Below are 13871 nucleotides of genomic sequence, written 5' to 3'. Positions count from 1 at the left end.
TGTGTTGGGTCAAGCACATTCCTGGGAGTAACCCAGCCTTCTCCTGAGTGGGGGAGAAGAACAGGCAAACAGTCTAAAAACGGAGCGCCCTTCTGGTCACTGGTTGGGCAAGAGAGGATTCTTCCCCTAAGGTGGCTGCCCTTGCTCAGCAGCATTCTTAAAGATTGCTGCTCTTTCCCTTCCCTGCTCCCAGTCTGCTGGGGGACTGGGACAAAGAGCCTTTTGCTCACCCTGATTAAAATAACACTGGAAATTAATGGGAAGCTGCACAAGAGGAGAAAAGGGCTACCTGAGCTTCGGCAAAATATGATACCTGACATGGCTGCAACAGGTAATAACAGGCAACCAGAGCCTTGTCTAATGCTGCAAAGTTAAAAATTTAAAATACAATTTCCAGTAGACAAACCGATAAAATAATTTTAGTCTCTCTCAAAATCTTAATTGTGCTAAAATATCCATTACAATTCAGATCCTACACAATCTATTTGGTAAGAATTTAATTTTATTGTTACCATGTCCTTAGAGAGCCTGGATTGCTCATTCTCCTGGATAGTTTTCCCTCACTTCTCCTAAGAAATCATAGGCCAGCTCTGAGATGTCAAAGGCCCTGTGGGTGTTTTCTGATGACAGCAGGTACTCCAGCGCACCATCGTTCTCCCGGCTCCTTTTCAGGAAGTCATGGATCACCTTCCAGCGAGACAATTCCACCTCTTCCTCAGCCCATTTGTAGCTGGGGAGGAATGTGGTGTGGAGCAGAGGGAACACAGAGTCGTGGTACACCAGGACAAACGCGGACTTCAGGAATTCTTGATCTCTCTGCAGAGAAGAGTGTTTGAAAACAGTTCAGTGCAAACACGTGGTGTTGCCAAGCACTTCTCCAAAGTATTGTACACAGGGGAAAAACCCTGAACAACTCACTCCCAGTTCCCAGGAAAACAACGGGAAGAGATTTGACCTTCCTAAACACACATCCGTTATCTTGGATAAGCCTCTCCAGTGTTTCAACGAACCTCCTCCCTGAACTCTGTCAGCCTTCCCATAAACCACAGGCACTGAGAGCCCTTTGCTCGTGGGGTATTTGTATTTCTTCTTAAAAGCAGTGTCACATCCTCCCTGCCCTGGAAGCCCAAACTCCTCTCATTTCCCTGTTGTCCTAGGTGGAGAGTGGCTCCAATCCCACTCCTTGGAGCAGGAGGTGAGACTGCCCCTGGGCACTGTTGTCCCACTCTTGGTGCGTGGTGTGCTCCCTTGTTAGGATCAGGCTGGAAAACCCAGACACTAAGGATCAGCCTGGTAAATTATCAAACACATGGAAAAGATCCAAGTCCGGAGTGTCCCAGCCCCGGGAGCACTGTGCCTGGCAGGGAGCATTTCACAGCTTGGCCTCACGGGACCGCGGGAAGGGTGAGCATTCAGCAGGCAACAATCCTCCCGTGGGAGTGGCACATGCCAGTCAGGTAGAACTGGATGGTTCTGGCATCCCAGGGAGTTACCAATTCCATGAGCAATCTGCTTTCCTTTTGAATGAATGGCCCTGAAAAAGACGCTCTGACTCAGCGGGTGCTTGTTTTGCGTAAACGGGGAGCCATCCTTGGGCATCGATTCAGGAGCTTGCACAGGGAATGAAATATCCCACTGCTGCTCCCAGGAAATCCAGCACTGAGAGCCAATGGCTTTCTCATTCAGTTCCCTGCAGCTGCTCTCTGTCCAGGGGACAGTGGGTAGGACAAGGTGTGAGTGAGCCTGGGGACAACCAGGTCAGTTCTACACGCCAAAATGTGGGATTACAACTGTTCTGGGGTAGGGAGATCTGAGGAATTTGGGGGCCTTTTCCCAGGCAGATTGTGGGAGGACTGGACCTCAGAGTTTGGAGTAGGGAAGATGATTTTGCAGGCACACACAGCCCCTCTTGTATCCATGGAAAGCTTTTACCAGCCAAGTATTGGATGCACATCATGACAGGGAGCCACAGTCTGGGTACCTGTAACAGGTTCCCCCCTAACAACATTGAAATAAAAATTTACAAGTTAATTTAATTTTCCTCCTGCTCCTGGTTTACTGTTATAAATCTGGGTGAGAAATGTTAAGAACTGCATTTACATATCTCTATTTTCTAAACAGATGTACAGTGAGAGGAAAAGCTAAGCAGCACTTGCACTGGCAGGGAGCAGCTAGCTGGAATTACCCTGCATTTATGGAAAGAAAAACCTGTAGTTTGTTACCTTCTCAGTTCTCTTCAATGTTCTTTCTTTGTCTGCCCAGGCACTCTAAAATGAAATGTGAAATCAGACCAAGGCTGTGGAGAACTTTATCTTTTCACAAGACAAAAAAAAGATCAAATTTTGCCTGGAAATCCTGACAAGGTAACATACCCGAAGTGCGTCCATCAGGTCTGGCTGATCCAGGAGTCGAGGGAAAGTTGCTAAAACAGGATTACAGATTAAGTCTGAAACAGAACACAAACACATTCAAGGCTAAGGAAGAATCAGGATAGTTTTCAAAGTATTGGCACATCCAGGCAGCCAACACAACCCCTCCCGTCAGATTATTCCAAAGGGAAAATGAGCTGTAACAGTTCTCCAGAGCAGGGAAGGTAGGAGAACTCCCTAAAAACTGTTCTCTGGCTGCAGCCAATTCTCAGTGGCTGAGAGACAGTTAAACTAGGAGAGGAGACACACAAACCCCAGTGCTGGTTTATTGGGAATGCCAGCAAGCAGGAGCCCTTCCTGATTTACCTGCCAGAGGTGTTTTCCCTCATTTCTGCACCTGCCTTTTCTACACACAGCTGCAATTGTGCTGCTTGGTTTGGATGTTATGGATAAACACATTTGGGTTCTACCTCAGCCTGGTGTGTCTGGTGTGGCATTTTAGGAGAACCAGGGACCAAGTGCACGGTGAATTTACCCAGTGGGGCACATATCCCACTGCACAGGTGTCCTGGTGCTTTTTGGGTCACTTCCATGAGAAATCACTCTACTCCTGTCATTATTTTAATTAATGAGACTGTGGATAAGATTCCAAGTGACAGAGAGCAGGATTTTGGCTGAAGCATTTTCTTTCTCTTGTGATTTCAAATAGCAAATGTGCACTTGTTTCTTCACCTTGAAGCTGATGGGAAGTTCAGTAAACACAAAGCATTTACTAATGCCAAAATATTTCAGGGAAGTGAGCCAGGACTGATGACTTCTGGGACGTAGAACAGACATTTTCAGTTGTCTATCCCTAAAGTGATGGTGGATTTTGAAATAATAGAAACTTTCTTTAGTTGCACAGCTACCAGAACAACTTCTGGGATAAAGCCTTTCAGTCGCTTCAAATGAAGTCTAAAATCCAAAAGATGCAGTTTAACTCCAGGAGAGGTCATCAGCCTGATCTACTGTCCTAAATTATGAAGATCAAATCAGGTAAATGTGGCAGTTCTCACCTATATAAATTCACACGCAGTAGAATTAAGAAACGTAATTTTTCCATATTTCAAATAAACTTTAAAATGAAGAAGGCTATAACCTATCATTAGTTCTGCTGAATAAGATACAGAGTTGCAAAATCAGGGCAAGACACTGAATTCTGAAACCAGAACTCTCCAACTTGTGTCTCTCCCTACTGTCAGTAAGTAAATAATAATTAAAAAATCAAAATAAAGAGGATGACTTAGCCTGAGTGCCAAAAGCATCTCTTGCCAAAGGGAACTCTGGAGAGAGTCGTTCCCTGGATGAACCTGATCTTCCTCCAGTGCTCACCTGTGCTTTGCATGCTCATCCTGTCCTTCAGGAGGGCGTCTCCAAGGATTTGCCGATAAAACACCAGGAGATGGATGTAGCACATGCTCCCAACTAATGTTTCAGGGAGAAAACTATTGGGAAAATAAAGGACAGCAGTTGAGATGTTTATTGCAAACACTGCAGATTTCTCTAGGCTATCTGGAATACTTTTTCATTTTAGGGAAGCAGAAGGACTCACTTCAGGATGTCTTTTGAGTGCACGCTTGGTGACTTCACTTTCACCAGAAGCACAGGCTGTTTCCTGAGGCTCATAAACTGCTGAAAAACCCCAGAGCCTGCTGCAGGAATAGACACCCCAGATTCAAACAGTCAGTTTGAAACAACATTCATAAAATGCTCATTACAAAAATGGACATTTCAGTGGCTTGAGAACTCTTTCAAGTTTAGTTCGCCTGGCACCACCCAGCTCCCCACAGTCAAGGCAAAAGCAGATAAATAATGAAATACATGCAAAAATAGAACACACAAACCCAAGCCAGGCTTTGGGGACTATTGTGAAGGAGATGCAGCATTAATTACATTGTCTTATTTAAATTATTTTGAAAAGAAACCACACCTCTCCTTGATATTGATGGGTCAACCTCAACACCTCTCTCGTAGGGAGTTCCACCACTCAGGACCAGCTCGTACATCCTGTTAATAAAGATAAATTTGAAGCCTGTATGATATTGGGAATTTAACTATTTTTGGAATTTAATTATACTGGGAGGTTAATTATTTTAAAAGCCATTAACAACACTGTTTCTTTCCCACAGCCCAAATATTCTTCCTGTATGGAATTTAGCAATTGGTTCATTAAAATGGTTTTGAGGAATCATTACTTCAACATTTTAAATCTTTCATATTTAAAATTTGTTAAAGAATAATGTAATCCCTGTTCTGTCAAGAGTAAGTCACTGCTGAAGCAAGCATGAAATTTAATCTGTAATACCATGCTTACTTAATGAAATGGTAGAACAATATTTAAAAAATGAGATTTAGAAGAGATTTAGAGACTTTTTAGAACGGGTGTCCTGTGGGTATTTCTTTTCCCCTGTAACCCAGATAAATTCAGAATACATATACACAATGCATATATATACACCAATATTTGGTTAAAACCAAGTCTTGAAAGTCTGAGCTACAATGAATTATTTCTGTCAGCGAACAGAAAGTTTTCCTACATTTAATAAAATAATGTACAATTTATTATTCTTTCAGATGACTGGACCCACTAATAATAAATCAGCTGCAAAATATAATTCACACTCCAAGAGCAGTGAGAGATTCATTCACAACAGCTCCTACCCGATTCCAGGCCTTGGAAACCAGTCTCCCAATCTTCACATGGGAAAAGGATAATGCAACAAAGTGCACACGAAGAAGAGCCACAATCACAAAGGACTGGTCTGGATGCCCCATGCCCCAGCAGTGTGTAAGTATGAAAGATGAGCTTTACTCTAAAATAGATGTATGTACATCTATGTGTAAATACAGGGACAGCAGGAACACACAACAAACTCACTTGGAAGGAACAGGAATCCCACTGGAAGTGAAAAGCTTCAGAAAGGCCCAGCCACAGCTCAGCTCTCCTCTTTCACCTGTTGACTAGAAGAAAAAGAGAAATGTAAATTATTTGAGCAGCTGACCCAGAACGAGTGACTGAAGCACGATTAATGACAATAACCGCATCAAAGTCATTGTAGTTATCCCCCTTTTCCTCTTTCACCCTTGTGTGTTTAAAAATCACAATCTGCCTTCTCTGAGGGTAGTTTTTCTGGCTTTACTATCTACTGTCTTACTACCTGTTGTGCTTTCCAGCAGCATATCCCAGATGGACAGGCTCTATCTGTGTAAACTGGAGCTGGAAACCACTGTCCATACTGCTGAAACAGTTAAAACTTTAGTTTTCAAACTGCACAGGACATTAGTCTGAAATAAATCACAGAAAACTGCAGGAGTGAAGAGACAACTGGTCCATTGTGATCCCATGACATGGGATTTTTGGCACAATTTATTTCAGTGTTTGTACAGGGATACTCACATCCATGAGTCAGAGGGACTTCTAGGGATATTCTCCCATCAGAGAAACCCAGAATGGTCTGTGTTGGAAGGGATTTTAAGGATCATCTTGTTCCACCCCCTGCCATGGGCAGGGACACCTTCCACTATCCCAGCGTGCTCCAAGCCCCGTCCAGCCTGGCTTTAGACACTTCCAGGGATGGGGCAGCCCCAGCTTCCCTGGGCAACCTGTGCCAGGGCCTCTCCACCCTCACAGGGAAGAATTCCTCACCAATACCCCATCTATCCCTGCCCTCTGGCAGTGGGAAGTCATTCCCCCTTCTCCTGTCACTACATGACCTTGTGAAAAGTCTCTCACCATCTTTCTTGTAGGTCTTTCCAGATAATCCTATTCTCTAATCCTGTTCTCTAATGAGGGATGTTCCCTAGTCCTATTCTCTACCTAGGGACAGCTGGTTCCCTTTATAAACCTGCACTTGGAGCGATTTCCACTGCACCTTCCCACACTCACATTGCACTTGTAAGTGATGCCAAGCTCAAACAATATCCCAATGTCTGAAGACAGGGAGCTGGACCTGACAAAACAGTCACCATCAAGCAGGCTGGGTAGGATGCCCATCACCTGATACAGAGAAAGGGAGGGAAAAAAAAAAAGAAGTTAATGTACCTAAGAAAAATAAATCTTGATCTTTAAAGGCCATCAACCACATCCCTCACTCATACAAGATCTCAGACCCAATCCCACTGCATCTAAAAATGAGGAGAGAACCAATTCCAGTCAAAACCTTGCTCCCCTTACTGTCTTTCCATGGAGCACAGCTGTGCCACCAAGGAACACTTTAGTGACACTGAAGGAAGAAGCTGTAAACAGCCAGTGGCTGTGACACCTACCCTTGGAGAAAAGGTCCATGTTTGAGGACTTTTAGGCAGCCACGTAGCTCTCACTGTGTGAATGTTACTCAGCACCTGAGGTGGGGAAAAAAGATAAAGCAAGTTTTTCTGGAAAGCCCCGCTGCTTTCAGAAAATGCAGGGTTATCCCAGATGGATCTAACACTGCACACAACAAAGACATCTGGAAGAAAACTGCTGGATAATCAAAGTTACGGTTTTATAGAAACCTGCTCTGCACACCCACAAAGGAGCAGAGGACCAAGGGCACGTGGAGGAGTGTGACCCTGACCCAGCTGCTCCCAGGCCCATCCCAGGAGACAGATCAGCCCGGGAAACACTCATCTGCAGGAGCACAGAGAAGCCAGGAGGCACAATGGCAGGTGGGGGACCTGAAATTAGGGACTCAGAGCAATGGAGCTCCCGCCCCAGCCCCTCCCAGGGCCACCCAGTACAGCCCTGAGCCCCAGGGGCCGGGTGTGACTGTCACCCTGAGTCAGGAGCAGCTCCCTGGCTCACCTCACACTGCTCAGGGGCATTCTGGGGCTGCACCTGACTTACCACGGAAGGAAAGCAGAGGGGGAGAAACCAAAGGCAGCAAAAGGGAGGGATCAAGTGCTTTGTGCAGTACCAAGGGTGGGAAACAAGGCTGAGTGTGCCTGCCTCGCCATGCCCAATGCCCATCAATGCAGTCTGGCCTGTTTTATCATTAAATTCTATTTTTCTGGGTGAGTGGGCTCGAACCAGACTCATCTGAGCATAAATTAAGCAGTTTGGGAGGCAGGCTGTGTGTCTCTTTCTAAGTGAGACAGCTGGAGGAGCTGCATACCAGAGGAAGCAGAACCTGAAGGATCCTGGAAGTTGCAAAGCTCCTCCAGTCCTTTTCTGGGAAGCAGACACGTTCCTTACCCGGCTGCCATCGAAGAGGCAGAGCCGGACTTGCCGGCTGAGGACCCGCACGCCGGTTCCAGGGGGTGGGATCATCTTGCAGCTGCATAAAGTGACAATCAGGCACACTCTGGTGGGTCTAGGATGGATCTGAAATACAGCAGGAGGAGGATGAAACCTAAAGGCCCTCTGCACGTGGTCTCATTTTGTGTTTATGGACTGAGGTGATTCTCCCAACCACAGCCCCTGTGCAGTGGGAGCAGCAGGATTTCTTCACCAGCCTTTAGCTCTGCCCTAAGGATATTTCAGTGGGACAGACAGAAGGTCCCAGCAGAAGAAATATTCCAGAAATGGTGCAAATTAAGACATACTTGTTAGCCAAATGGAAAGAAGGCAAATTGAGTTTGTGTCCATCAGTTTAAAACTTCACACAAGTCACCCACTGCCTCACCCCAGATAGGGAAGCAACCCACAAACTTTGGTGACTCTTAAAAGAAATACAACATGACAATTTAGGCTGATTTTTGGAGAGTAGGATGTGGTAACGCTACTGGCTAAGGAGTCTGGATTGACATGGAAATCTGCCATGTGCTTCCCAGCAATATTCACCCATCAATGTGAATTCCTGCCAGCAATTCCCATCCAGAGATCCTGACACTTCCCAAACCCAAAGGCATCAGAGCCCCCTTAGCAGCAATACTTACAGTATTTCTCTCAGAGTTCCACACCAAGTCTTTGAAAGCCAGCTGGGATGGAGTAAGCTCAGGCTGCAAATAATAACTTGCTCGAAACTCTTCACCTACAGCAAGAGGAAATTTAAAAACACTTCATTTTTAAAATGATCTTTATTGCCCCAAAATGGACAACACCCCAAATTCAGGTCCAGTTGAATATTTGACTAAACAAAACTATGGTATTATCTCCCATGAGCACTGTTTACTATTTGTAAGTGTTCTGAAGTATTTCATCCCAAAAGCACAATGATTTAATTAAAAAAAAAGGAGATGAAACAGCTTTAAATAGAAAGACTAACAAAACATGAGATGTTTTAATATATCTAGTGAAGAGATTCCAAAAGACCTTTAAGAAAAAGGGAAGATTAAAATAAAATAAAAACAAATTAACACTTCCTGCACTGTCAACAGGAAGGATCTTCCAAAGAGGAAAATCTTTAAAATCGTGAGGAAATTTGTCAGGATTTCATATTGATAAACTGAAATTTAAGGGAAAAGAATTCTTTTATACATTATTTGATGGGTCAAATATAGCCAAATACCCCACTAAAGTTAAGCAATACTGATTTTAGTCCACCAGGCTGGTGACCAGGTTGAGAAAGCCACCACAGACACCTGAGAATCCTGCCAGGAGAAATCCTTACCTTCCTCCAAGAGCTGGCAAAGCATGGATGGGCGGAATCCTGCAGGAACTGCCCCTATGGTGGTCAGCACCTCCACAGTGTCATTCTAGCAAAAAGAAAGAAAAAAGGATACTACTGTTCCTGCTATTTAACAGCAAATTTCATCCTAATTTCCATCTCTGTTCAGAACCAGAAACTTGGGATCTCAGTCACCTCCTCTGAAGCATTTCTGTGGCATTTCTTGCTAACAAAGACTCCCAAAACACAGATGTTAATTAAGAACAAGGGTCTGTGATATGAGACAGTGTTTGGGAAAAGGCACAGCTTGTCTACAAAACAATGAAGATTATGGCAGGTGAAGCTCCTCTGTAAGAGGGGCACCTACCTCTGTGATGGCTCGGACAGCACTCCAGTGGGAATCTGTTCTGGAAGAAAAATAGAGGGATTTATAATAAATCCTCACGTGAACAAAAGTTTAACCACTAAATATTGGTCTGTTTTCAAATAGCAGCAGCTTCATAACCATATCTGAGACACTCCATTTACCTTTTTTTAATTTCAGTTCCATCTGCTGTTTCATCTACCACTTCTATGTGTTCTTCTGACTCCTCCTGGCTTTCTTCCTCCGCCTTAGGAACCTGGAATTCAGATTTAAAATGGCAAATTGCTTGATTTCTTCCCAGCTCTGTTCTTAAAAATGCTTTCTCCAACCACAGCCCACGTTAGTGTAAGTTCAGAATAAGTTAAATAAGTTTATAAGAGAAGATTTTCTGTCTGTGATGCAGAAAACTGTCCCACGTTTACACGGACTCCCATTTCAGATAAATTATTAAAAGCCCAAATTAATCCAAGCAGCGTGGGGTTTTCAGAGCTGGCCTTTAGTGACAAAGATTCTGACTTTTATATTCAAGTAACTTCGCTGCCACGACTTCACAAGGCACAAAAATGCTGCTTTTGATGGATATCTCCATCCCCATGGATAAAAACATGGGAGTTGTTTCCAAATAATTGGCATTATTTCCAAACAACACACTGCACTGTGACCCATTTTATGCAGATATAGGATCATTAATCTATATAAAAGAGCAGAGGTGAGATTAGGACAGAGGCTGCAGCACACCAACCGCAAGGTAGGTCCTGGGAACGAGGCCTCTCTCCCCCTTGGAATTTTCAGCTACCCACCAGCCATCCGCCTTCTTGTCGTGTATGAGCAGGATTTCACCTTTCTTTGGCATTGGAGGGAGAGACAGAGACAAAAAACAACCACATGTTTAAATTAAAAAGGACCTAACTCCAATTTTTCCCCAAATCCCACAACTGGCTGAATCCCAAAAGCACAGGATTTCATTATAGTTACTGCTTAACTCAGAGTGATCTGCAGTAAAAACCCTTTACAGAGAGATAGTCACCACAAATGTGAGATCCCCTTCCTGCTGGGCATCGAAGTTTCCAACAGCAACACATTCTCTGACATTTGGATCATCCAACATCTTCTCCTCATCTTCTTCTTCAGTGTCTTCCTCCTCACTTCCTTCATCTTCACTCTCCTCCTCTTCATTTCCATCTTCTGCACGAGGACCTTTCTGGTGTTCCTCATCCCTACCCAAAACAAATCAAACTTCTTTTATTATCATTTCCACCAAACTTTTTGAAATGCTGTCAAGCTTCTGCAAGGACTTTATCCAGACACAGCATCTTCACTCCTGTGTTTTACTCTCTGTCCTCAAGAAACGTCTCCAAACCTTATATTCCAGCCATTATCCAGCACCCTTAGAAAATCTCAGCAAGTCATAAATTACTTCTCTCGTGAGCACTTCTTTTTTTTATCCTTCTGTTATTTTTCAGGTAATAAAGGGGGTGAGATAATGATTTTTCAAGGTCCATTCCAGCCATCCTTTAAAAAAACAGGTTGCATTTGTGTGTTTAAGCTACTCACCCTGGATAATTCTTTGTCACGTTATCCTGATCCAAGACAAGAAGGAGTTTCTGCAGCTGCTGGGAGAGTTTTAGCAACAGCTTCTCTTCCTCTTCCTTCCTCTGGCTGTAATTCCCCACCGGTGCTGGCTCATCAGCCTGACAGAGAACCCAACAAATGTCCCAAAGAATCAAAGCTCCCCAATAGATTGCTCAAAGAATCAAAAGTTCCCCTATAAATTTAGTTTTCCAGACATGCCTTACAAGCTTTCCCCATCCTGGGCTACCGTCACTCCCTCTTTAGTGACAATTTTCTTAGCATTTCACTCTGCCAAGGTGAAATTCTTTGTTAAGTTTCAAATTGCATTCTCTGCTTCCAAAGAATGCATTGGGTTGAAAAATATTTTATCAAATGATTTTAAGTGCAGGACTTGGACAAAATAAAGCATTAAAGTGAGTTTTTAAATTATATAAATGGATATAAAAAGTATAAATTGGAGAGATGACAAGCAGGGACCGTGCAGTGCTGGGCATTGCTCTTGTCCCGAGGCATTTAAAATGGAAGGTTGGTGTTCTTTAAATGCTCTCTGTGGTGAATTTTGGAGAAAACCACAAATTAATCTCCATACTTACTTTTTTCAAAGCATAGAGAGCGTTTGTATTCTCCTCCACCAATTTCTTCAGCTGTGTACATCTGCATTGAAAGCAAGACAGGCAGATGGTATTCTCTTTAAAACTCTGACCCCAACCACACCTGATGACTGAAAGGTGTCATTTTAGGTGCTGTGTGTCCCTGCAGGTTGAGAGCTCCAAGCCCGAACAGCAGCATTTGTCAGAATCCCAGAATAGCTGGGGTTGGAATGGACCTCTGGAGATCATCCAGTCCAACCCCACTGCCCAGGCAGGATCACCCAGACCAGGTGACAAGGGAATACATCCAGGTGGGTTTGGGATGTCTCCAAAGAGGGAGACTCCACACCCTCCCTGGGCAGCTGTGCCAGTTCTCTGCCATTCTCCCTCATTTGAGGTGGATCTTGTGTTTTAGTTTATGGCCATTGCTCCTCATCCTGTTGCTGGGCATCACCGGAAAGAGCCTGGCACCATCCCCTTGGCACCTGCCTTGGAGATATTTTTATAGATTGCTGAGATTCCCCTCTCAGTCTTCCCTTCTCCAGACTTTCCTCAGCCTCAGAGGGCTGGGAAAGAGCCAGTCTGGAAAACAGGAGTGAAAGGGGCAGGGAGAGAGCTGCACAATTAGGAGAAGAGAGGAGAGGCCATAGAGGGAACGAACAGTACGAAAGGCATAGAGGTACGAGAGGGGAGGGTTCGGGCAGGGCCGGGGCGGTGGGAGCGAGGGATGGGGTGGGATAGGGTTCGGGATGGGGTCGGGATCCCCCTCACCTCAGCCCAAGGGCCTCCCGCTGCCCGGGGGCTGCAGCCGCGCTCTCCGCCCGCAGCGCCTCCACCTGCAACAGGGGACGGGGGCGGTCAGGGGCCGGGGATGGGGGGCGAGACCGGTACCAGCCCCGGTACAGCTCCGGTGCAGCCCCGGTACCTGCCCCAGTACAGCCCCGGTGCAGCCCCGGTACCTGCCCCAGTACAGCCCCGGTGCAGTCCCGGTACCTGCGCCCGCAGCTCCCGGCTCCGGCGCTGCACTCGCTGCAGCGGCCCCCGCGCCCGCCGCTCCGACATCGTCACCGGGCAACGGGACAGCCCCGGCGCCGCCGGATGACGGGCCCGGGGCGGGGCCGGCAGCGCTCCGTACCCAGCACGCGGTCCCGGCAGCGCCGGAGCTCTGAAACCTCCCCGGCACCACTCATGTGCCGACAAACGATTTGGCGTTTTGTGATGCCAGTAATGGACTCGCTGAATAGTTGGGTTTGGAAGGCACCTCTGGAGACCATGCAGTCTGATGGCAGGATCGTTAAGTTTGGGAATGAGCTCCAAGATCAAGGCCGAGCCTTAAAGGGCGCTGGGCAGTGCCTTTTCTCCCCCAGAGCTTTTAGAACTCCATAATACCTTTGAAAACCAGCAGCCTGCAGGGAATCCCCCAGCACTGCTTCTCCTGGAATTCCCTAGCAATGGGAAGAAGGAATTTGCTACCGCTACCTTCACAATTCCTTATCCGAAGTGCCTGGAGGAATTCCAACTCCATCATTGCTCGTTCACCCAGCCAACACATGAGCTCTTTCACCACTTAATTGTCCCCACGCACACCCATAATGGGACTTGTTACACGTGCCCGTAAGGCACGTTTTCACATTTATTCCAGAAACAAACACCTAGGAACACCATGTGATGACTTTTGCTAGTTTATTGTGTCGACAGCGCTTCCTGGCAAGGGCAGAGTGGCAGGCTTAGAGCTGGACAAGTGCAGACAACCCTTTGGAATATGGACATCCATCACCGAATTACTGAGGTTGGACAAGATCATCGAGTGCAATGTCCCCACCTTGTCACCCAGCCCAGAGCACTGAGTGCCACGTCCACTTGTTCCTTGAACACCTCCAGGGATGGGGACTCCAAAGCTCCCAGAGCAGTCCATTCCAGGTTTGGTATCGTTGCTTGCATATCCTCAGTTCTTTGTTAGGTTAGCCTGACACAGTTTGGGATCTTGCTTTGTGAAGGGCAGAAGTCCTGCTATTCCACGGATGCTGTCCTCTCCAGCAGCACTGCAATTCCAGGGGTGCCGTCCTCTCCAGCAGCATTGCAATTCCAGGGATGCTGTCCTTCCCCAGAAGTCGTGCTATTCCACGGATGCTGTCCTTCCCCAGCAGCGCTTCACCCCTTTCCAGCGGCTGAGGCAGCGCCCACCGAGGCCGCCGGGGAGCCGCTCGCAGCCCGCTGCCAGGGCCAGGGGCAGCCCGGCTGCGGCTCCCGGCGCTCAGGCCGCTTCCAGCTGCTCCTGTGCGGCGGCGAGGCGGCGCTGGAGGTATCGCTGCCGCCAGCGCAGGAAGCGGCGGCGTGCCCGGCCCGCCTGCCAGCCCACCACCACTCCGGCAGCGAAGGCGGCCAGCAGCGCCCAGCGCACGGCCCGCGG

At 46.6% G+C, this 13871-nt stretch overlaps 1 protein-coding gene across 1 annotated transcript; it reads right to left on the bottom strand.

Moving 5' to 3' along the window:
* Positions 1-537: 537 nt before the first annotated feature.
* Positions 538-12538, bottom strand: NPHP1 (nephrocystin 1; the record flags this gene model as incomplete). Its single annotated transcript, XM_082302249.1, has 20 exons — positions 12455-12538; positions 12233-12297; positions 11465-11525; positions 10854-10990; positions 10327-10516; positions 10042-10143; positions 9464-9555; positions 9303-9342; positions 8939-9023; positions 8265-8359; positions 7582-7710; positions 6675-6749; positions 6295-6405; positions 5287-5369; positions 4339-4415; positions 3961-4060; positions 3741-3853; positions 2373-2446; positions 2223-2267; positions 538-816 (listed from the first exon to the last, which is right to left on the bottom strand). The coding sequence occupies exons 1-20, from the start codon at positions 12521-12523 to the stop codon at positions 538-540; spliced, it is 2022 nt and encodes a 673-aa protein (XP_082158375.1). The 5' UTR covers positions 12524-12538.
* Positions 12539-13871: the final 1333 nt, after the last annotated feature.

The sequence above is a fragment of the Coloeus monedula genome (genome assembly GCF_965178545.1).
Source record: "Coloeus monedula genome assembly, chromosome: 2".
Classification (NCBI taxonomy): domain Eukaryota; kingdom Metazoa; phylum Chordata; class Aves; order Passeriformes; family Corvidae; genus Coloeus; species Coloeus monedula.
The sequence above is the reverse complement of the archived record's forward strand: the minus strand, read 5'-3'. Positions and strand labels throughout refer to the sequence as shown.